The sequence below is a fragment of the Erythrolamprus reginae genome, chromosome 2 (genome assembly GCF_031021105.1).
Source record: "Erythrolamprus reginae isolate rEryReg1 chromosome 2, rEryReg1.hap1, whole genome shotgun sequence".
NCBI classification, from domain to species: domain Eukaryota; kingdom Metazoa; phylum Chordata; class Lepidosauria; order Squamata; family Dipsadidae; genus Erythrolamprus; species Erythrolamprus reginae.
This window is the reverse complement of record NC_091951.1, coordinates 46,291,035-46,315,455: the sequence shown is the minus strand read 5'-3', so window position 1 is coordinate 46,315,455 and position 24,421 is coordinate 46,291,035. Positions and strand designations below refer to the sequence as shown.

General features: G+C 42.1%; 1 protein-coding gene across 1 annotated transcript; it reads left to right on the top strand.

The window, feature by feature from the left end:
• The first annotated feature begins 4,946 nt into the window (after positions 1-4,946).
• LOC139158410 (monoacylglycerol lipase ABHD6-like) lies at positions 4,947-23,377 on the top strand. The gene is made up of 8 exons (XM_070735717.1): positions 4,947-5,059; positions 6,351-6,507; positions 8,070-8,183; positions 12,866-12,998; positions 14,738-14,895; positions 16,856-16,910; positions 21,142-21,242; positions 23,201-23,377. The coding sequence occupies exons 1-8, from the start codon at positions 4,947-4,949 to the stop codon at positions 23,375-23,377; spliced, it is 1,008 nt and encodes a 335-aa protein (XP_070591818.1).
• Positions 23,378-24,421: the final 1,044 nt, after the last annotated feature.

Genomic DNA, 24,421 nt, shown 5'->3' with positions numbered 1-24,421 from the left:
TTGGAGGCCAACATGTAGAGTCATCTGCCAACTTCCCCAGACTCAGAGATGGAGGTGGAGGATAGGACTTAAAGATCTGAGAAAGCCTTGGTTGCAAAGCTTTTGCTGATCAATTCCACAGTTGCAAAACTCTGTCTCATTAGCACAAGGGTGTTAAGCTGGATTTAATTGAGAGCCATATCAGAGTTCTATTTGACCTTAGGGGCTGGGTGTGTGTGTGTAGCCAGCTCAACATCACTCGTGTTGGGGGCATTTGTGGTGGCCAAATGCTAAGTTAGGACTTCCCTCAGACCACACCTCACTCTCATTATAATCTTGCTTGCTTGCTTGCTTGCTTGCTTGCTTGCTTGCTTGCTTGCTTCTTTTTCTCTTCCCTCTTCCTTCTCCTTCCTTCTTCTTTCCCCTCTTTCCTTGTTTTTCCTCCCTGGCTCTCTTCCCGTCTTTTTCTTTATCTCTCATCTTTCCCTTTCTCCTTTTCTGTCCCTTCTTTATTTGTTTTATTTTATTTATTTTTATCAGTCGAGTATAGGACAGTAGTTTATATAAACATAATATAGAAAGTAATGATGAAAAAAGACAACAGAACAGTAGGACAGGGATGGTAGGCACAATGGTGCACTTATACACGCCCCTTACAGACATCTCAGAAAAGGAGAGAGGTCAACAGTAGGTCATCTAAGGTTAAAGATTTGGGGATTTGGGGAAGAAACAACAGTCAGGTAGTGAATTCTAGGCATTGATCACTCTATTGCTGAAGTCATATTTTCTGCAGTCTAGTTTGGAGTGGTTGAGATTCAGTTTGAATCTATTACGTGCTTGTGTGTTGTTGCGGTTATTATTATTATTATTATTATTATTATTATTATTATTAATTAGATTTGTATGCCGCCCCTCTCCGTAGACTCGGGGTGTCTTACAACAGTGATCAAAACAATATATAATGACAAATCTAATAGTTAGAGTCTAAAATAACAATAATACATTTAAAAAGTCTAAAAAACAAGGAACCCCAATATATAAAAACATACATACAGTCATATCATGCACAAAAACTACATAGACAGGGGAGATGTTTCAGTTCCCCCACGCTTGACGATAGAGGTGGGTTTTAAGGAGTTTACGAAAGGCAAGGAGGGTGGGGGCAGTTCTAATCTCTGGGGGGAGTTGATTCTAGAGGGTCGGGGCTGCCACAGAGAAGGCTCTTCCTCTGGGTCCTGCCAAACGACATTGTTTAGTTGACGGGACCCAGAGGAGACCAACTCTGTGGGACCTAACCAGTCGCTGGGATTCGTGCGGCAGAAGGCAGTTTCGTAGACGCTAACTTGAATGCTCAAATGCAAAAAGGGGAAAATTGGTCCTTTTGTTTTTCTATCCCTCTGCCAGAGAAAATGGACCTTGAGGAGGTGTGTGCGATCCTCCTGAGCTCTGTTTTTGCTGGCAGAGGAACTGCGGGCCAGCACTTCGCTGTTTCCAGGATGGCCCCTAAGTACCCTGCAGCAGCGGTGGAATTTATTTACCTTCCCTACTGGTTTGGAAGTGCACACTTTGCACCCGTGCACCTTTTCACCCTCTGCGCATGCACAGAAGGCTTTGCGTATGCGCAGAGGGTAAAAAACATGAAAATGGTGACATCTGGGAGGGTGAGCGGAGCCTCAAGTTGCTGCCACTCCCAATTCTCTGAACCACCAGTGGCCACCACTATCAGCACACCCAGACCAGGCAGAACCGATAGCATTTCATCCCTGCCCTGCGGCCTTGAAGCGGCTTGCAGCACCCCTAAGTTTGACACCCCTGGCTTAGCACTTAACAATAGCAATAGCACTTATATACGGCTTTTCAGCCCTCTCTAAGCAATTTACAAAGTCAGCATATTGCCCCCCAACAATTTGGATCCTTATTTTACTGATCTTGGAAAGATGGTAGTCCACCTTGAGCTGATGAGGATTGAACCCCAGGAAGTCAGCAGAATTTGCCTGCAATACTGCATTCTCACCACTGCACCACCACGGCTCCTCTTCTTCTTCCTCCTCCTCCATTAGAAGTACAGTGTTCCCTCGATTTCCGCTGGGGATGCGTTCCGAGACCGCCCGCGAAAGTCGAATTTACGCGAAGTAGAGATGCGGAAGTAAATACACCATTTTTGGCTATGGACAGTATCCCATGCCTTCCCTTAACACTTTAAAACCCTAAATTACCATTTCCCATTCCCTTAACAACCATTTACTCACCATTATTACTGGTACTCACCGTTGAATTAGACACTTAGTGATCCTGATATTTATAAACATAATTATTTATTAACAATATTTTTTTTTTGTTATTTATTTGAAAAAATTATTAGTTTGGCGATAACGTATGAAGTCATCGGGCGGGAAAAACCGTGGTATAGAAAAAAAACCGTGATGTATTTTTTAATTAATATTTTTTTAAAAAACCATGGTGTAGGCTATCCGTGAAGTTCGAACCCGCGAAAATCGAGGGAACACTGTACCTCACCCTGGAAGAGAGAATCTTATTTCTTCTCCCAAGGACAATTTGATTGCAGCCTGTAATCTTTACGTTTATAGACAATTTGGATTAGGTTTTCCACAATTTCAAATCTATTTTGTACATAAGTGCACTGGTGTGCCTTTCGTCCCCTGTCCAATTGTCTTTCCTTTCTCTCACTTATCATATACTGTATATTCTCTTCCTTTCATATATCCTCTCCTCTAAGTTCACTTTTACCCTTATATATATTACCACATGTCTATTTTCTTCCTATGTATTTGTGTATTAGACAAATGAATAAATAAAAATAAATAAATACCTGATCACTTCCATGGGTGTTTGTTCAGAATGACCAATGTAAACAAAGTGGTAAATACCATAGTCACCGAGATAAACTCCCTCATCCTGACTCATCCGGAGAGGCATAGAAATTTAATAAATAAAATAAATAAATAATAAATAAAATCCTGCTCATCCAGAGGATGATTTAGATTGCTAAGGATCCCCTAGGTGTGGCATATGGTTCCTCTGAGTCATGAATGTAATTTTACGTTGTTGAAAGGATTATATATTGTGCCCGATATTTTCCCCATACTGAATAAATTAATCCATCACTTTTTACATTTTCCTATGTGTTTGTGTGTTCTTTCCAGTTTAAAAAAGCTTGAAGAAGACCACACACAGACTGTGGACCTCGCTTGAGGATAGTGTCACCTGCCTCCTGGTTATATTCCCAAAATTAACAAAATTCCTTTCTGTCCAGGTAATTTGGGGATCACATTTGCAATACTGTGTTCAGTTCTGGAGACCTCACCTACAAAAGGATATTGATAAAACTGAACGGGTCCAAAGACGGGCTACAAAAATGGTGGAAGGTCTTAAGCATAAAACTTACCAGGAAAGACTTAATGAACTCAATCTGTATAGTCTGGAGCAGTGTTTTTCAACCAGTGTGCCGTGGCACACTAGTGTGCCGCGAGACATGGTCAGGTGTGCCGTGAAGCTCAGAGAGAAAGAAAGCAAGAGAGAGAGAAAGCAAGAGAGAGAGAAAGCAAGCAAGAGAGAGAAAGAGCAAGCCAGAGAGAGAACAAGAGAGAGAGAGAGCAAGAGAGAGAAAGCAAGAGAGAGAGAGAGAGAAAGAGAGGGAGGGAAGGAGAGAGAGAAAGACATAGAGGGAGGTAGGGAAGGAGAGAGAAAGAGAGCAAAAAAGAGAGGAAGGAAGGAAGAGAAAGAAAGAGGGAGAGAAAGAAAGAGGAAGGAAGGGAGAGAAAGAGGGATGGAGAAAGAAATAGAGCAAAGGGGAGGAAGAGAGAGAGAGAGAATTTTTTTGTCCAAACTTTTTTTAGCCGCCCCCCCCCCCCCCCGCTCAATGTGCCCCAGGGTTTCGTAAATGTAAAAAATGTGCCGCGGCTCAAAAAAGGTTGAAAATCACTGGTCTGGAGGACAGAAGGGAAAGGGGGGACGTGATCGAAACATTTAAATATGTTAAAGGGTTAAATAAGATTCAGGAGGGAAGTGCTTTTAATAGGAAAGTAAAAGAGCAAGGGGGCACACTCTGAGGTTAGCTGGGGGAAAGATCAAAAGCAATGTGAGAAAATATTATTTTACTGAAAGAGTAGTAGATCCTTGGAACAAACTTCCAGCAGACGTGGTTGGTAAATCCACAGTAACTGAATTTAAACATGTCTGGGATAAACATATATCCATCCTAAGATAAAATACAGGAAATAGCATAAGGGCAGACTAGATGGACCATGAGGTCTTTTCCTGCTGTCAATCTTTTATGTTTCTATGTTTCTAAATACTTTCTGATCATAGGAATATAAGAAGAACCTTGTGGGATATATCTAAAGACTTATCTAGTTCAGCATTTTGTTTTGGAGGTGACCAGATATTGCTCTTGTTCAGTGGTGGTATTCATTTTCCTTCCTTCCTTCCTTCAGTCTGAACCATCTAAATATCACTTCTGGTGTTCCCAGAAATGCTTATCAAGAGCTATACTGGCCTAGGATTTTAGGTAATCCATAGCTTCTATAGCTCCAAAACTTTTAAAAGTCTTATCCCCCATAAGTATGTCTGATTTCTTTTGAAAACTATCCAAATTGTTTATTTTGTGGGTGCAAATTTCACAGGTTATTTGCTGACTCTACCAGGAAGGCATTCCTGTTATTTAAAGGGGCCCTAGTACTTCAAATCCATAAAATTCCTTCTTATATGAATAATCACGTATACATTACTAATAATAAATAGCATAGTCCTTCATGAATGCGCAAACTTTATAATGAGGTTGTCCGTGTTATTGACCATCCCACTAGCTATGATATAATTAAATAAACATCATAATTAAATCATTGCTTTTATCATCTGAGTCATTGGTTAACAGGATGTAAAATCACGACATATTTATATTTCTTTTAGGCAACAAAAGCAATAAAGAAGCCCTTTGACTGGCAGGCATGGATTGCAACATGGTCAAAATGATCACACACCATGCTTTGGACATCTTAATTAACTTTTTTATCTCAAAGTACAATCAGCTACCTTCATTGATATTCAGGTTCATTATCTGGTAAGTCTATTTCTTATCAAAATACATGACATACTTGGTCAGTTAGATCATAGCTCACATATTGTGTACTGATCTACAGTATCCATTTTCTGAAGTCTTGTCCAAAAATAGCTCAGTTGGCATGTGGGTGATATAAATGACAAGGTGGGATGAAGTGGTATGGAACTGTTTTAAAAGGACACGAGAGCTTCCTCTTTACCTCTCCTTCACCTGTCAGCTGGGCTATTTTTTGGACATGGGTCTGCCAGTCTTCCAGAAGCAGACTCTACCTTCAGAAATAGTTTGGTCTAAAGCGTCTCTACACCTGTCATCTGTCACATGAGCAATTTGAAAGAAGGCTAGGCCTCCATCCCAACTATCCATTCACACTCACTCTAGCCCAGTGTTTTTCAACCAGTGTGCCGGGGCACACTAGTGTGCCGTGAGTCATGGTCAGGTGTGCCACGAAGCTCAGAGAGAGGAAGAAAATACAAGAGAGAGAGAAATAAAGCAAGAGAGAAAGAAAGAAAGCAAGAGAGAGAAAAAGAAAACGAAAGAGAAAGAAAGAGAGAAAGAAATCAAGAGAGAGAAAGAAAGAGAGAGAGAAAGAGAACAAGAGAGAGAAAGAAAGGGAGAGAGCAAGAGAGAGAAAGAAAGAGAGAGAAAGAAAGAAAGAGAGAGAGAAAGAGAGGGAAGGTGGGAGAGAGAAAAACATAGAGGGAGGGAGGGAGAATGAGAGCAAAAGAGAGAGGAAGGTAGGAAGAGAGAAAGAGAGGGATGGAGAGACAGAAAAAAGAAGAAGGGAGAGAAAGAAGGAGGGAGAAAGAGAAATAGAGCGAAAGGGAGGAAGAGAGAAAAAAAATTTTGTTCAAACTTTTTTTAGCCACCCCCCCCCCAACTCAATGTGCCCCAGGGTTTTGTAAATGTAAAAAATGTGCCATGGCTCAAAAAAGGTTGAAAATCACTGCTCTAGCCTACCCTGTTTCTAAGGAGAGCAATTGCGGGGGGGGGGGGTGTCTCCCACCAGTTGCAAATACTGGGTGGAAGGGGAAGCAATGCCAGGAAATTTCCTAATTAGGGGGAAGGAAACAAGGAAGGAAGGAAGGAAGGAAGGAAGGAAGGAAAGAAGATGGATGGATGGAAGGAAGGAAGGAACAAAGGAAGGGAAGGAAGGAAGGAGGATGGATGGATGGAAGGAAGGAACAAAGGAAGGAAGGAAAGAAGGAAGGAAGGACTACAACAATTACAGCAGCTTTCATAGCTTCTTCCACGAAGCCCCATCAGCCTCCTATACTGTTCTCCATTCTTTAAGGACCAAGCGTCTAAGTATGGGTGTGAAGGTGAAGTATCTCGACAGCGAGGGCTACCGGTTCAGATACTTAACGCGAGGGAAACCTGGATCCCGACCATCGGTGCTGATGCTTCATGGATTCTCACTCAACAAAGACATGTGGTTAAATACCATTGAAGTAGGTCTCCCTTTTATTCTAGCTTGGATGGTGCTAACCTGGCCGTGAGTGCTAGAAGTCATAGACGAAACTTCCTGTGTGCTTGCTGAATCCTTCTTTCTTTTAACAGAAATGTGCCCATCTTCTTATGTCCACCAAACCTCTTTGCCTTTGGGCAGAGTAGGATGGGTGGAAGACAGTGGTGAAATCCATTTTGTTACTACCAGTTCTGTGGGCGTGGCTTGGTGGGCGTGGCTTGGTGGGCAAGGCAGGGGAAAGATACTGCAAAATCTCCATTCCCTCCCCACTCCTCGATTGGAGCATGCTCACTGCTTTCTGTTAGTACTATGTACATAACAGTTGGGGTTGGCAATATATAAACAAGCTAACAATGAATGCTTGTATGTATTGAAGCACTATAGCTTTAAGAGTTATGGTTGGGAATTGCCATAAGAGGGAGCCAGAAGCATTTTTTTCTCTGTTTTTATGCTCATTTTCTGCTGATTCATTGTGATTGCTGTAGTAAGAACTGTGTGTTCGATGATAGTTTATGTATTTGCTAGCTTGCAGCATTGTTAATGTAATGAAAGTTATTGACTGATTTGACTGTGTATGACTGGACTGTTTAAGTATTTAGCTATTTACTTGCTAAAGTAAATACCATTGTATACACTTTAATGTATCTGGTTTACATGACTGAACCATTATTCATATCTACTGACTATCTGCTGGATATTTGATAGTATTCTATATCTGCTAGAATTCCACATTCCCTTTGCATATGTGTATATTTGATGACTAGAGGGTCACTCTGCATACTCCTTAACACTTTCCAAAATGCTTCAGTTGATGAGAGGAGTAGATAAAAAGGAAACAGAATACCCTACGAAAATAGACTAACAATCCTGGGTCTAGAAAGCTTAGAACTACGGCGCCTAAAACACGATTTAAGTATTACCCACAAGATCATATGCTGCAACGTCCTACCAGTCAATGACTACTTCAGCTTCAACCGCAACAACACAAGAGCACGCAACAGATTCAAACTTAATATTAACAGCTCCAAACTTGACTGTAAAAAATATGAATTTAACAATCGAGTTGTCGAAGCGTGGAACTCATTACCGGACTTAATAGTGTCAACTCCTAACCCCCAACATTTCTCCCTTAGACTATCCACAATTGACCTCTCCAGGTTCCTAAGAGGTCAGTAAGGGGCGTACATAATTGCACTAGTGTGCCTTTCGTCCCCTGTCCAATTGTCTTTCCTTTATCTCATATATCATATATATTTTCTTCCTTTCATATATCTCCTCCTCTATTTTTACATATTATCTTTATATATATTACTTCATGTCTATTCTCTTCCATATGTATTGTGTATTGGACAAATGAATGAATGAATAAATAAATAAATAAATAAAACGATGGGGTAGGGTAGGTGTGGGTGTTGGGGCAGGGAACTGGATCTAGCCTGGGACCAAGAATATCATTTATTCTCTAGCCCTGCTTTTGGCAGTGTGGAGAACCAGCTATTCTTGTTTGGATTCCTAGGCTTCACATGCAAAACCATTTCTCCGTAGGTCTTTCCTAAGGATCTCCACTTGATCAGCCTTGACCTGCCAGGTCACGGGGGAACCACTCGCTTGCTTGGAGAAAGTCACACAGCAGTTGCACAGGCTAAAAGGATACACCAGGTGGGCTATCTCTTGAACTGTGATGTAATGCATTATTCTTTGAATTGGGGAGTGGCAGCAAAGAGGGAAAGTGAGGAGAGATGAGACATTGGATATAAACTAATGTGAGGCTTACCGTGCAATGAAAAACATAAAAAATATAATATGATCAGAGAATGGATAAAAAATATTACTATATCACATTATACATTTTAACTGCAGCAAGGATCAGTGTAGAGCAGTGATGGTGAATCTTTTTTCCTTGGGTACCGAAAGATCATGTATGTGCACTATCGCACATGCGCAAATGTCCACATCCATAACCAGTTGCGGCCCTATCTGGACCAGGACTCACTGCTCACAGTCACTCATGCCCTCATCACCTTGAGGTTCGACTACTGTAACGCTCTCTACATGGGGCTACCTTTGAAAAGTGTTCGGAAACTTCAGATCGTGCAGAATGCAGCTGTGAGAGCAATCATGGGCTTTCCTAAATATGCCCATGTTACACCAACACTCCGCAGTCTGCATTGGTTGCCGATCAATTTCTGGTCACAATTCAAAGTGTTGGTTATGACCTATAAAGCCCTTCATGGCATCGGACCAGAATATCTCCGGGACCGCCTTCTGCCGCACGAATCCCAGCGACCAGTTAGGTCCCACAGAGTTGGCCTTCTCCAGGTCCCGTCGACTAAACAATGTCATTTGGCGGGACCCAGGAGAAGAGCCTTCTCTGTGGCGGCCCTGACCCTGTGGAACCAGCTCCCCCCAGATATCAGAGTTGCCCCCACCCTCCTTGCCTTTCGCAAGCTCCTTAAAACCCACCTCTGTCGTCAGGCACGGGGGAACTGAAATTTTTTCCCTTCCCCCTAGGCTTATAGAATTTATACATGGTATGCTTGTTTGTATGATTGGTCTCTTAAATTGGGGTTTTTTAGATTATTTTTTAATATTAGATTTGTTACATTGTCTTTTTAAATTGTTGTTAGCCGCCTCGAGTCTTTGGAGAGGGGCGGTATACAAATCTAATAAATAAACAAACAAACAAATAAATAATTCAGTGCCTGAGACAGGCAAAAACAGCTTCCCCCCACCTCCCAGAAGCCCTCTGAAGGCCAGAAACAGCCTGTTTCCCAACTTCTGGTGAGCCCAGTAGGCTCATGTTTTGCCCGCCCCAGGCTCCAAAGGCTTCCCTGGAGCCAGGAGAGGTTAAAAATGCCCTTCACCATCCCCGGGGAGCTCTCTGGAACCAAAAAATGCCCTCCCAGATTCTCTGTGTGAGTCAAGAATCAGCTGGCTGGCACACACATGCACATTGGAGCTGCGCTAGGGCAATGGCTCACACGCTAACAGATATGGCTCTACATGCTGCCTGTGGCACTCATGCCATAGGTTCACCATCACAGATATAGAGCAACATTGGAAACAAAAAGATATCCCAAGCAGCACTCCCTGTAAGCTGTGTGCGTGCACGCGCGTGCGCCCCAAAATACCCCCCGTGCACCCATTTTCATGGGCGCGCGCTCCCCATCCCCATGCCAGCCTGCGGGGGGGCAGGGGCAGGGAGGCACCGACAGTAGAAGGGAGGGAGCCATGGCTGCCCCTGCCTCCCCATGGTGCCTCCGGCCCCCTCGGCCTTTCGGCGCTGCCCCCTGCCCGCCCGATCCACCCCCTCTGCTCCTGTGCCACCTCCTGCCTTTGGGCGCAGCTCCTCCCACACCAGGAACGCACGCCCTGCCCGTATGCCGCCCAGTCCCAAGGGGACTGCCGCTCAGACACTATACTTTTCTGCCCACACTGAGAAAAAATTAGAGGGAACATTGATCCCAAGTGAAAGTATAGTGATTAAGAAGATTATGAAATGTGCAGAACTTGATATGATGATAATGAAATTAAAAGATAAAGAAGACTTGGAGTATTATGAAATTTGGGACTTGTTTTATGATTGGTTAGAAGGGAGGGGGGAAATAACAATAATAAATAAAATATATAGAAATGTTAACATTTAACATGGAATTTTGTATATAATATGAGATTATGTTTGTAGTAATTGAGCTGTAAAGATATACTAAAGGAAAAATATATATAATAGAGAAATATGTAAGGTATGCAAACCGTATTATTATAAATCGTTGATATGAATTGCTGTAATAGAATCTTAAGGGTATATTGTGTAAAGCCACCCGGAGTTTTCAGAGAAGGGCAGCATGCAAATCTAATAAATAAATAAATCTAATAAATATATAAATGTTAGTATGCTCTTTTTTTAAAAAAAAAAAGAGAAAATATATTAAAAAATGTTTATTCTTTGTATTAAAGATGTAGACTGTCTTTTGAGTCAAGCATGGCTTCATGAGCTTGTCCATTTAATTTCTTGGAGAGCCTGCTTGGTTTTCTAAGATGGACCAAGGTTGGTAAGATGTTGCCATCTAGCAAGAATGTATTTGTTAAAAGTGCACATCAAAGAAACCCAGTCCCTTCCAAAGTCTCACAGATGTGTGAAGTAGCTGTGCATTGTATGATTCCTAAATAGTATTATTTTCACTCCTATACAATAATTTCTTCTGAGATATAGATTGTCCAGCTTTAACCTCAAAACAGTTCAAAGAAAAATAGCCTCTAGTTATGATTTGCCCATAGCTACTTAACGAACTTCAGAGAGTTAAAGAAGTGAACCCAAATCTTCAGAGTTTAGTCCAACATGGAAGACATCTCAATTGTGTGTTCCTTGTCCCTTTACTGATCTCAATGAATCCTAATTACTTGGGGTTTACTTAAGTATGACTTCAGTCTGATGTGTGAATGTTATGACAGTCTTCAGGCCCCTTGTGATTAAAGGTTCCCCCAACACTTAATTTGTGCATATTTGAGTCATGGCGGCACAATGGTTAGAATGCAGTATTGCAGGCTACTTCTGTTGATTGCTGTCTGCCTGCAGTTTGGCAGTTCAAATCTCACCAGGTTCAAGGTTGACTCAGCCTTCCATCCTTCCAAGGTCAGTAAAATGAGGCCCCAGATTATTGCGGGGCAATAATATAAGTATAAGTATTAAGTATAAAACGTATCAGGAAAGACTTAATGAACTCAATCTGTATAGTCTGGAGGACAGAAGGAAAAGGGGGGACATGATCGAAACATTTAAATATATTAAAGGGTTAAATAAGGTCCAGGAGGGAAGTGTTTTTAATAGGAAAGTGAACACAAGAACAAGGGGACACAATCTGAGGTTAGTTGGGGGAAAGATCAAAAGCAACATGAGAAAATATTATTTTACTGAAAGAGTAGTAGATCCTTGGAACAAACTTCCAGCAGACGTGGTAGATAAATCCACAGTAACTGAATTTAAACATGCCTGGGATAAACATATATCCATCCTAAGATAAAATACAGAAAATAGTATAAGGGCAGACTAGATGGACCATGGGGTCTTTTTCTGCCGTCAGACTTCTATGTTTCTATGTTTCTAATATGCCGACTCTGTAAACCACTTAGAGAGGGCTGTAAAGCACTGTTAAGTGGCATATAATTCTTAAGCACTACTGATATTGCTATGTTTTAGACTGAAAATGGGTCATCAACTATCATGTCCAAGAATCAGTAAGTCTTCTGCACTCTCCTGTAGAGGGAAAGCTTTCAAATATTTAGTATGAATCTTATCTTGTGGGAACATTAATAAAGAGCTGTAGCAGATGTTATCAACTTTGCCATTATTACATTTGTTTCATCATTATCCCTATGAGATACATTTTCCATATTTTGGAAACATCAACATTATTCTTTAGGCTTATACAGTATAGTGGTGTCTCTACCTAAAAACGCCTCTACTTACGAATTTTTCTAGATAAGAACCGGGTGTTCAAGGTTTTTTTGCCTCTTCTCAAGAACCATTTTCCACTTAAGAATCTGAGCCCCCAAAACTGTAACCGGAAAAAGCAGGGAGAAACCTCTGTGGGGCCTCTCTAGGAATCTCCTGGGAGGAAACAGGGCCAGAAAAGGTGAGGAGAAGCCTCCATGGGGCCTCTCTAGGAATCTCTAATTGCACACATTACAGTAGTACCTCTAGATACGAGCTGCTCCACATGTGAGTATCCCAAGTTACGAGCCACGACGGGAGCGAAATTTCAGTTCGACACCCAAGCTCAAATTCGGGATACGAGCTGAGCTTCCACTAGGTGGCGCAAGAATCCTTGCTTCTGGTTATCTCGGCGGGGAAAAACAAAGTCTAAAGCCATTTGTTCCAGATACGAGTTGATCGACATACGAGCTCCGTTCTGGAACGAATTAAACTCGTATCTAGAGGTACTACTGTATTTGCTTTTATATTGATTCCTAGGGGGGGAAATTGCTTCTTCTTACAAATTTTTCTGCTTCAGTACCTGGTCATGGACCGAATTAAGTTCGTAAGTAGAGGTACCAATGTTTACGAAATGCATTTTATTACCACAATTCCTTCTTTAATCAATCCTGTCCTTATTGCTTGATGACATGCTTACTTGTCATGTCAGCTGCGGCTGTATTAATCATAGAAACAGTGATAGGCATGAATCACTGAATCCCGAGCAACGTCTCAGCCTACCAGGCAGCGTGACCTCAGCCCATGTAACTAATTTAGTGTTCATTATATTGTGCAATTAGTTCCAGAAAGAAGGGATTAGGGTGGGTGAGCATCTAATGAAAGAGCCACCACAATCTCTTTGTTTCAGTTTGTCCAATGTGCTGGCCTGGACCACAAGCCTTTCCACCTGGTTGGCATGTCCATGGGAGGCATGGTTGCTGGGGTTTATGCTGCTCTCTATCCAGCCCACATCTCCTCTTTAGCGCTCCTCTGCCCAGCTGGTAAGTATTTACATCAAGTAAGTGGTGAAGGCAAAAGCCAGAATGCTTTAACTCTAAATCAGAGGTCTTCAAGCTTGGCAACTTTAAGACAAGTGGACTTCAACTCCCAGAATTCTTCAGCCAGCATACTCTGGGAGTTGAAGTCCACAAATCTTAAAGTTGCAAAGTTTGGGGAGCCCTGCTCTAAATTATAAAACGAGAAGTAGATGGGCTGTTTGGAGATGCCTTCTCTGATCAGAAACTTCTTCCTGCATTTCTACATAGCTACTTCTAGAGTTCACCTCCAGATCCAATAAAACCCTTTAAAAATAACTGATCTTCCAGCATATCTATTTATACCAAAAAAACTTGATCATAATAATACGTACGGTAATAACTACTGAACTCAGTCGGTTGGAATCATGGTGCCACTTCCCTTCCTTCCTTTCCATATTTTGGAAACATCAACATAGGGGAAGGTTTGGTAGGGAAGGTTTGCCTATTTGCCGATGACTCTAAAGTGTGCAATAGGGTTGATATTCCTGGAGGCGTCTGTAATATGGTAAATGATTTAGCTTTACTAGATAAATGGTCAAAGCAATGGAAACTGCAGTTTAATGTTTCCAAATGTAAAATAATGCACTTGGGGAAAAGGAATCCTCAATCTGAGTATTGTATTGGCAGTTCTGTGTTAGCAAAAACTTCAGAAGAAAAGGATTTAGGGGTAATGATTTCTGACAGTCTCAAAATGGGTGAGCAGTGTGGTCAGGCGGTAGGGAAAGCAAGTAGGATCCTTGGCTGCATAGCTAGAGGTATAACAAGCAGGAAGAGGGAGATTATGATCCTGCTATATAGAGTGCTGGTGAGACCACATTTGGAATACGGTGTTCAGTTCTGGAGACCTCACCTACAAAAAAATATTGACAAAATTGAACGGGTCCAAAGACGGGCTACAAGAATGGTGGAAGGTCTTAAGCATAAAACCTGTATAGTCTGGAGGACAGAAAAAAAAGGGGGGACATAATCGAAACATTTAAATATGTTAAAGGGTTAAATAAGGTCCAGGAGGGAAGTGTTTTTAATAGGAAAGTGAACACAAGAACAGGGGGACACAATCTGAAGTTAGTTGGGGGAAAGATCAAAAGCAACATGAGAAAATATTATTTTACTGAAAGAGTAGTAGATCCTTGGAACAAACTTCCAGCAGACGTGGTAGATAAATCCACAGTAACTGAATTTAAACATGCCTAGGATAAACATATATCCATCCTAAGATAAAATACAGAAAATCGTATAAGAGCAGACTAGATGGACCATGAGGTCTTTTTCTGCCGTCAGTCTTCTATGTTTGTATGTTTCTATTTTTCCCTGGTATTGCCTTAAAGAGGCATTATATCTTAACCATATCAAGATGCACAACACAATCACACTTTCCATGTGGAACCAAGTTGCCTTGCAAGACGTATCACTTCCGATTTCATGATTTGCTGGCTCTTCTGAATCCACTCAAATGTCTAGTTTAATGAAAAGAAGAACCAGGGAGACATGACAGCAGTGTTCCAATATCTCAGGGATTGCCACAAAGAAGAGGGAGTCAACCTATTCTCCAAAGCATCTGAATGAAATGAAATGAAATGAAATTACTTCACTTTAACACATTTTACGTATTATTTCTATATTTTAAAGATTCTTACTAGTTTAGTTCTAGAGTGATAGTAATTTTAAAAAACATGCATTCCATATTCTCACCCTATTTTTAGGTCTGAAGATTCCAAAACAAAGTGAACTCTTTCTCTGGTTAAAAAAGCTAGTTTTATCAAAGGAACCTGCCGAGACTGCCCTTGTTTCAGTTACTAAGGACCGAATAGAAAACTTCATGAAAATTTGCCTCTACCAACCGAGTTTTTTAAAAATGCAGGTGAAGATTTGACCTTTTCCTAGATGCTGGTCTCTGTGTCCCTTTTCTCCTCCCCCATTTCTTTTACAAGATAGTCAGGAAGTGCACAAGATTGAAATGTCGGGTGGAAAGGAATGCAACGTAAATATTTCCCAAATTCTAGAATAACAAGAGATTCACTGTTTCTCTCTTCCCTCCCTCCCTTTCTCATTCACTCTGCTTTTGTTCAAGGAAGGTATCCTGGCATCGGTGAAGGGCTACCAAAATTTTTACTACCACACTGTGAGCGTGGCTCACAATTCAAAGTGTTGGTTATGACCTATAAAGCCCTTCATGGCACCGGACCAGATTATCTCAGGGACCGCCTTCTGCTGCACGAATCCCAGCGACCAGTTAGGTCTCATCAACTAAACAATGTCGCTTGGCGGGACCCAGGGGAAGAGCCTTCTCTGTGGCGGCCCCGGCCCTCTGGAACCAACTCCCCCCAGAGATTAGAATTGCCACCACCCTCCTTGCCTTTCGTAAGCTTCTTAAAATCCACCTCTGCCGCAAGGCATGGGGAAACTGACATACTCTTTCCCCCTAGGCCTTTACAATTTTATGCATGGTATGTCTGTCTGTATGTTTGGTTTTATAATAAGGGTTTTTAACTGTTTTAATATTGGATTGTTATATGCTGTTTTTATTACTGTTGTTAGCCGCCCTGAGTCTACGGAGAGGGGTGGCATATAAATCCAATAAATAAATAAGTAAGTAAGTAAGTAAGTAAGTAAGTAAGTAAGTAAGTAAGTAAGTAAGTAAGTAAGTAAGTAAGTAAGTAAGTAAGTAAGTAAGTAAGTAAGTAAGTAAGTAAACCAACCAACCAACCAACCAACCAACCAATCAACCAACCAACCAACCAATCAATCAATCAATCAAGACTCCCTGCATTTTCTTTCAACATCTTTCAGTGCAAATTGGGTGCTCTGGGATGTGCCTCCATTTTCACTACCTCACTGCATGTCCCGTCCCCCCCCAATCTGAGCAGTAGCCCACTCCTGCCTGGGATGCATATGATCCTCTTTTGCGACCTTTTGACAAACAAAGTCAGTGGGGAAACCAGATTCACTTAACAACCACGTTACTAACTTAAGAATTGCAGTGATTCACTTAACCACCATGGCAAGAAAGCTTCTAAAATGGGGCAAAACTCACTTTACAGATATCTTGCTAGCAACAGAAATTTTGAGCTCAATCATTCAAAATCTTCATAAATTGAGGATTATTGCTAGCATCCTCCTGCAGCTCTGCAACTAACTAAACAGATTGAGTTCATTAGGTTTTTCCTCGTACGTTTTATGCTTAAGAATGGTGGAAGGTCTTAAGCATAAAACGTATCAGGAAAGACTTAATGAACTCAATCTGTATAGTCTGGAGCAGTATTTCCCAACTTTGGCAACTTGAAGATATTTGGACTTCAACTCCCAGAATTCCCCAGCCATGCTGGGAGTTGAAGTCCAAATATCTTCAAGTTGCCAAGGTTGGGAAACACTGGTCTGAAGGACAGAAGGGAAAGGGGGGACATGATTGAAACATTTAAATATGTTAAAGGGTTCAATAAGGTTCAGGAGGGAAGTGTTTTTAATAGGAAAGGGAACACAAGAACAAGGGGACAAAATCTGAAGTTAGTTGGGGGAAAGATCAAAAGCAACATGAGAAAATATTATTTTACTGAAAGAGTAGTAGATCCTTGGAACAAACTTCCAGCAGACGTGGTAGATAAATCCACAGTAACTGAATTTAAACATGCCTGGGATAAACAATCCATCCTAAGATAAAATAGAGGAAATAGTAAGGGCAGACTAGATGGACCATGAGGGTTTTTTCTGCTGTCAGTCTTCTGTGCTTCTATCTAAGAATAAAATAGAAAAACTGCTGGGGGTGGGGATGGCACAATAAATTTTAGCACTGCTGATTTGTACTTTTCTCCTTTCACCTTTAGCTCCTAAAGGGATACCTTGAGGATCGGAAACCAAGTAAGATGTTCTTTACATTGTGTAGGTAACAAGACACAGCATGGACCCAACTTGGCTACTCCTCCATATTTTAAAGCAGAGTACTCCAACCTTTCCGACTTTATGGACCATTGGGCAACGGGTGGAAGGGGATGTTTCCGGTCACAATTCAAAGTGTTGATCATAAAGCCCTTCATGGCATCGGGCCAGTATATCTCCGAGACAGCCTTCTGCCACACGAATCCCAGCAACCGGTTAGGTCCCACAGAGTTGGCCTTCTCCGGGTCCCGTCGACTAAACAATGTCGTCTGGCGAGAACCAGGGGAAGAGCCTTCTCTGTGGTGGCCCCGACCCTCTGGAACCAGCTCCCCCGAGATTAGAACTGCCCCCACCCTCCTCGCCTTTCGTAAACTTCTTAAAACCCACCTCTGCCGCCAGGCATGGGGGAACTGAGATATCTCCCCTGGGCCTATACAGTTTATGCATGGTATGTTTGTGTGTATGTTTTCTTTTTAATAAGGGTTTTTTTAGTGACTTTTAATTATTAGATTTGTTATATATTGTGTTATTATTGTTGTGAGCTGCCCCGAGTCTACAGAGAGGGGCAGCATACAAATCTAATTAATAATAATAATAATAACAACCATAATAATAATAATAATAATAATAATAATAATAATAATAACAACCATAATAATAATAATAATAATAATAATAATAATAATAATAATAATGTTCCGCACAAGTGGCTGAGAAGCATGTGCAGTTCTATTTGTGCCAGTGCTAGGAATGCACAACCACTTGTGCAAATGGAGGGTGTACGCATCACAGGAGGGTTCTAACTTACTGTCGGTTTGCTTCCGGGCATTCCGTGTGGCTGCACACAAGCTTTGCACACATGCGCATGTGCAGTGCTGCATTTTTTTAAAAAAAATTCCAACTTCCCTGAAAGTGCTGGGAAATCAGCTTGTGTGCATGCATCCCCCCCCAAAAAAACCCTCAGAAAAAATTCCAAAAAAAATTCCAAAAAAAAAAAAGATGGCTGCATCCCCAGACCGGCATCGACAACTAGTTCTGTGACATCATCATCACATCACCAGCGGTTTGCTACCAGTTCAGGCAAGCCACTCCGAACTGGGAGGAACCCACCTCTGGTACACTTACACTGGCCCACTGCTTGTGCAAGTGAGGTTGTGCGCGCATGCCGTGCACTTTCCTGCCGTTTCCGCAGCCTGGTTTCAAATGGCTCATGGTCCAGAAAGGGGTTGAGGATGCATTTTAGAGGCACTAACATACATTTGATATCAAGAGAATCCATCTAGGGAGGTGCAGCCAAAATCAGCCCTTCATTCAAGGCATTTTCACCGGGTTTGTTTCAGATATTTATTTATTTTATTTATATATTGGATTTGTATGCCGCCCATCTCCGTGGACTCGGGGCGGCTAACAACAGTGACAAAAAAACAGAATGTAAAAATCCAATACTACAACAGCTAAAAACCCTTGTTATAAAACCAATCATACATACAAACATACCATGTATAAATTGTAGAAGCCTAGGGGGAAAGATTATCTTAATTCCCCCATGCCTGACGGCAGAGGTGGGTTTTGAGGAGCTTACGAAAGGCAAGGAGGGTGGGGGCTATTCTAATCTCTGGGGAGAGTTGGTTCTAGAGGGTCGGGGCCGCCACAGAGAAGGCTCTTCCCCTGGGCCCCGCCAACCGACATTGTTTAGTTGATGGGACCCGGAGAAGGCCCACTCTGTGGGACCTAACTGGACATTTCTACTTTCTAAAATGGGAAAATAATCCTGAAAAGCACTGGTATATCAGCAAAATGTGGAGGCAGGGAAAGCAGGTTAAGTAAGGCTTCTGAAATTCTTTCCACTGTTTTAACATTTCACTGGGTCTCTCGATCTGCCCATATTACACCAACACTCTGCAGTCTGCATTGGCTGCCCATCAGTTTCCGGTCACAATTCAAAGTGTTGGTTATGACCTATAAAGCCCTACGTGGCATCGGATCAGAATATCTCCGAGACCGCCTTTTGCCGCACGAATCCCAGTGATCAATTAGGTCCCACAGAGTCGGCCTTCTCCCGTCTTCCGTCGACAAAACAATGTCGCTTGGTGGGACCCAGGGGAAGAGCCTTCTCTGTGGCGGCCCCGGCCCTCTGGAATCAATTCCCCCTGGAGATTAGGACTGCCCACACCTTCCTTGCCTTCCGCAAACTCTTGAAAACCCACCTATGTCGCCAGGCATGGGGAAATTGATTCCCCTAGCTGTCCCGCGTTATGTATGGTTTGCTGAATTGTGTGGTTGTTTTTAATAAGGGTTTCTTAATATGTTCTGGTTTTTAATATTGGATTTGTAAATTGTGCTGTTGTTGGAAGCCGCTCTGAGTCCTTGGAGAGGGGCGGCATACAAATCTAATTAATAATGAATAATAACATTAGCTGGGTTCTGGATCACATCGCGGGCAAGAAAGCAGCTTACAATGGAAGAGACACTAACGTTCTGAGCTAATGAATGCCCTTGGCCACACATTTCAGGATCATAAACACGAGGAGACAGACTTTCCTATTTTACAAGCCCTCCAAGGGAGTTAGGAATACAACCCCCATGATTCCCAGTCAGCTCAATCCCCATCGGGTGAAGTAGTTGTTGCCCAGCTACATTTCGAAAGATACAAATCGGAGAAGCTGCAGGGCTGGGATCAGTTAAATGAGGGAGTGTGAAATTTACTCCTGCAGCTGAACGTTCCTTATCAGATTTCTTCCTCCCATTATTACTATGAAGCTCAGTGGCTCAGTGACTCTCAGCATTCCCCATAGACTGCGCCCATGCGCACGCGCGTGCCCCAAAATACCCCCACGTGCACCCTTTTCCACGTGTCCCATTCACACAGGAATGCCCGCCCCGCCCCTCTCGCAGCCCCTTCGCTGGGAGCGCTTTTGTCTGGACTTTCAGCAAGGGGGCGGCAGTAAAGGCAGGGCAGGCGTTCCCGAAGCGCTTGGAGAAAGCACTCTCGCAGCCCCCTCGCTGACAGAGAGAGAGAGAGGGAGAGAGAGAAAGGGGGGGAGAGAAAGAAAGCAAGAGAGATAGAGTGAGAGAGAAAGAAAGCAATAGAGAGAAAGAAAACAAGGGAAAGAGAGAGGGGGGAGAGATGGAAAGAGAGGGAGAGAGAAAGTGAGAAAAAGAGAGAGAGAGCAAGAGGGGGAGAGAGAAAGAGAGAGAAATGACTCTTGATTTAAAGCATATGGTAAAAAGCACCCAAATAATAACAGAGAAAAAAAACCCCAGCCGTTTGTGTGTGTGTGTGTGTGTGTGTGAACTCTTGAACCGTTTCCAATAGCTCACCTGTTATTGGAAATGGTTCAAGAGTTCACACACACACACAAGGGGGGAGGAGACAGGGATGGAAAAAGAGAAGATAGTAATAATAGTAATAGATTTTGGTTGTTTTATTATTAATTTCTTTTAATAAAAAAGAAGGGAATTTTTTTCCTATCTATCTATCTATCTATCTATCTATCTATCTATCTATCTATCTATCTATCTATCTATCCATCCATCCATCCATCCATCCATCCATCCATCTATCTAATTTATTCAATTTATTCAATTTATTTATTTATTTCTACTTCCATGCCGCCCAGTCCCAAAGAGACTGCCGCTCAGACACTATACCTTTCCGCCCACACAGAAAAAAAATTAGAGGGAACATTGGTGACTCTGGTCTTTGCTCTAGCAGTCTGAGTTCTAGAACTGCCTGGTGGGGTGAGTTCCTGTGGCTCACCCCAGCTTCTGCCCACCTAATAGTTCAGAAGCATGTTCTACACGAGTAGATAGCATTTTGGTGGCGGGGAACGAGGATGAATTGTGCAAATGGTTAGAATCCTGCCAGTCCTGAACCCGTCCCAGTTGCAATGCCCGCTTAGGTAGAGGTAAAGGGCCTCAGATGCCGCTGCAGGAAATCCACTTGTCTTTCTTTCTGCTGCAAAGTTAGCTCGCCCTCCTGTGGTCCACCTTGGGAAGTGCACAAGTGTGTATCAAACAGAGCTAGTAAACAAGACAGCCAAACCTCTCCTCTGCATCGCATTGTAGTTTCCTGGCTAATGTAACATCACCGTATGCTAAATAAATAAAATAAATCCCCATCATTCATAACAAGAACACTGAAGATCAGACTCAGGGCAAACCCAGGATGAGGTCTTAAACCCTTGCTTATTAAGATATACACCCACGATTTTGTTTCCTTTTATTGAGAAAGGTTTTCTGGACCTCACCAGCACTGAATCAAAGCATAGCCTCCATGACAACATGAGGAAAATCAAAGCTCCCACCCAGATCATTTGGGGAAAAGATGACAAGGTAAGGGATTTATCTGTATCTGGGGTTTTGGGCACACTGATGTAATTTTGGAACCAGGCAAGAGAACCAATCCTGCAATGGAAATTGTGCTGCTCTGGTTCAGGGGCGTGTTGCACTTACCAGCATATTGGTGTGATATACGCGCATCCTGGCAATTCGGGCATTTGCGCATGCAGAAGAAATGCCAAAATCTTGTGCGTGTGAGTGTCCCCAAGTGAGATTTTGCTTCTGCATATGCACAGGGAGCAAAAAAGGACCCTTTTTATATATAAAAAAAGATGGTGCCGCCCAACAGACTGGCGAAGATGGCACCAGAGCGGTTTTCATACATTACTTAGAAGCCACCTAAAATCATTTGGTTGAATTGAGCAACAATAGAAATTGGATGGATGGATGAATCTCATTTATCCTAAAACCAATAAGGCATAGAAACATAGAAGACTGACGGCAGAAAAAGAACTCATGGTCCATCTAGTCTGCCCTTGTACTATTTCCTGTATTTTATCATACAATGGATATATGTTTATCCCAGGCATGTTTAAATTCAGTTACTGTGGGTTTACCAACCACGTCTGCTGGAAGTTTGTTCCAAGGATCTACTACTCTTTCAGTAAAATAATATTTTCTCATGTTGCTTTTGATCTTTCCCCCAACTAACTTCAGATTCTGTCCCCTTGTTCTTGTGTTCACTTTCCTATTAAAAACACTTCCCTCCTGAACCTTATTTAACCCTTTAACATATTTAAATGTTTCGATCATGTCCCCCCTTTTCCTTCTGTCCTCCAGACTATACAGATTGAGTTCATTAAGTCTTTCCTGATACGTTTTATGCTTAAGACCTTCCACCATTCTTGTAGCCCGTCTTTGGACCCGTTCAATTTTGTCAATATCTTTTTGTAGGTGAGGTCTCTAGAACTGAACACAGTATTCCAAATGTGGTCTCACCAGCGCTCTATATAAGGGGATCACAATCTCCCTCTTCCTGCTTGTTATACTTCTAGCTATGCAAGCAAGCATCCTACTTGCTTTTCCTACCACCCGACCACACTGCTCACCCATTTTGAGACTGTCAGAAATCACTACCCCTAAATCCTTCTGAAGTATTTGCTAACACAGAACTGCCAATACAATACTCAGATTGAGGATTCCTTTCCCCCAAGTGCATTATTTTACATTTGGAAACATTAAACTGCAGTTTCCATTGCTTTGACCATTTATCTAGTAAAGCTAAATCATTTACCATATTACAGACGCCTCCAGGAATATCAACCCTATTGCACACTTTAGAGTCATCGGCAAATAGGCAAACCTTCCCTACCAAACCTTCCCCTATGTCACTCACAAAGATATTAAAAAGAATAGGACCCAGAACAGACCCTTGTGGCACACCGCTTGTAACCTGTCTCTGCTCAGAATACTCGCCATTAACAATAACTCTCTGATGTCTACGCTTCAGCCAGCTTGAAATCCACTGAACTATCCAGGGATTAAGTCCAATGTTCACTAATTTATCTATCAGCTCTTTATGTGGAACTGTATCAAAGGCTTTGCTGAAGTCCAAACAAATAAAATAATGGTTGAGGGAATATCCTGGTGAACCTTAGTGGTCAAGAGGCTGAACTATTAACAGTAAATAAAAACAATGGTAGCACTAGCACTGATTCTCTTTGGATAATGAAATGTCTGCAGGAAAACAACCAAGCTCAGAAAGCACCAAGAAACCTTTATATCTTAACAGAACTCACATGTAATCTGGCTGTACAATTCAAGCCATTAAAACGTGGATATCTGAGAATAATAGCAGAGATGCTGCATAAAACGTCAGTTACAACTGAAAGCTTGTGTACTAAACGTTGCTACAAAAGCAAATGTAAGGTGGCACAAAAAATATTTTTCAACACACACTTTAAAATATTTCAATTGTGATGAGAAGACATTCCTTGCTTCCTTTTGCATAGGTTTTTGATTCTTCTGGTGCAGAAATTCTGGCGGCCGCCATTCCGAATTCCCAAGTGCATCGGCTGGAAAAATGTGGACACTTCATAACCTTCGAGAGGCCCAGGACATCTGCAAGGCTCCTCTTGGAATTCTACAAATCCGTCTGTGACTCTGCTGAGCTGAAGAAAGTGGCCTGAGTCTCAGGAAGTGCGAGGTGGCTGGAGACAGGGCAAGGTCTACCCCACCTCCAGGCCCATATTAACTTCTCTGGCTGATACAATGGGAGCTACAACTCAAGATATTTAGTAGGCAGCAGAGAAGGTGCAGACCTAGAGAAAATAGATTTGCACCACCATTTCATAAAAACTGCTCAAGAATGGATCCAATTTTCTAATGGAACTTGCACTTCTCTGTGTGTAGCATTGTTATGTTACTCCATGTAGCTATGCTTACCTCTTCTTCACTCCAATTGCCTTTCCTCTGTGGCTGAAATTGAAGCCTGGGCAAACAATATTTCCAAATATGGTCAGAACAGCTTTTCAGATTTCTGCATCGGTTCCTGGAACAGTGACCCAGAGCCACAAATTCCTCAATTTTCTCCAATATCAGGAGGCAGAGCTCCAAATATGAAGATAAATCAGTTAAGTCAGACGCTCCAACCTATTGCCTCTGAAATCTATTTATTTTAGGAACCCGGATATCAGAAAAAAATCCAACGACGACAGAGATAGAATAAGGCTTCTTGGTAGACTTTGAGTGAGCAACAACCAGCTATTGGCAGAACCACTTTTGCTTGACTTGGTCATGCTTATTATTTCACTTTATATGTCACTTGGGTAACATGAAATAATGTAACATGAAGAAGGTACTGATGTAACATGATGCAGGCAACAAGATCTTCAATCGTCTCCTAATGTCTCCGTGAAGAGGCTTGCCTGTGAGCGTTTTTTGAAAATGCAGTTTAGTTTAGTTTAGTTTTATTTGGATTTGTATGCCGCCCCTCTCCGTAGACTCGGGGGGGCTAACAACAGTGGTAAAAACAACAATACTAAACAGCTAAAAACCCTTATTTTAAAAACCAATCATACATACAAACATACCATGCATAAATTGTAGACGCCTAGGGGGAAAGAATTTCTCAGTTCCCCCATGCCTGATGACAGAGGTGGGTTTTAAGAAGCTTATGAAAGGCAAGAAGGGTGGGGGCTATCCTAATCTCTGGGGGGAGTTGGTTCCAGAGG

What these genes read in the sequence shown, in the direction of transcription:
- LOC139158410 (XM_070735717.1), top strand. Translation starts at nt 4,947, where the DNA reads ATGGATTGCAACATGGTCAAAATGATCACACACCATGCTTTGGACATC. An exon ending in AGCGCTCCTCTGCCCAGCTG is followed by an intron (nt 12,999 to 14,737) that starts GTAAGTATTTAC and finishes CCCTATTTTTAG; the next exon opens with GTCTGAAGATTCCAAAACAA. An exon ending in TAAGATGTTCTTTACATTGT is followed by an intron (nt 16,911 to 21,141) that starts GTAGGTAACAAG and finishes TTATTGAGAAAG; the next exon opens with GTTTTCTGGACCTCACCAGC.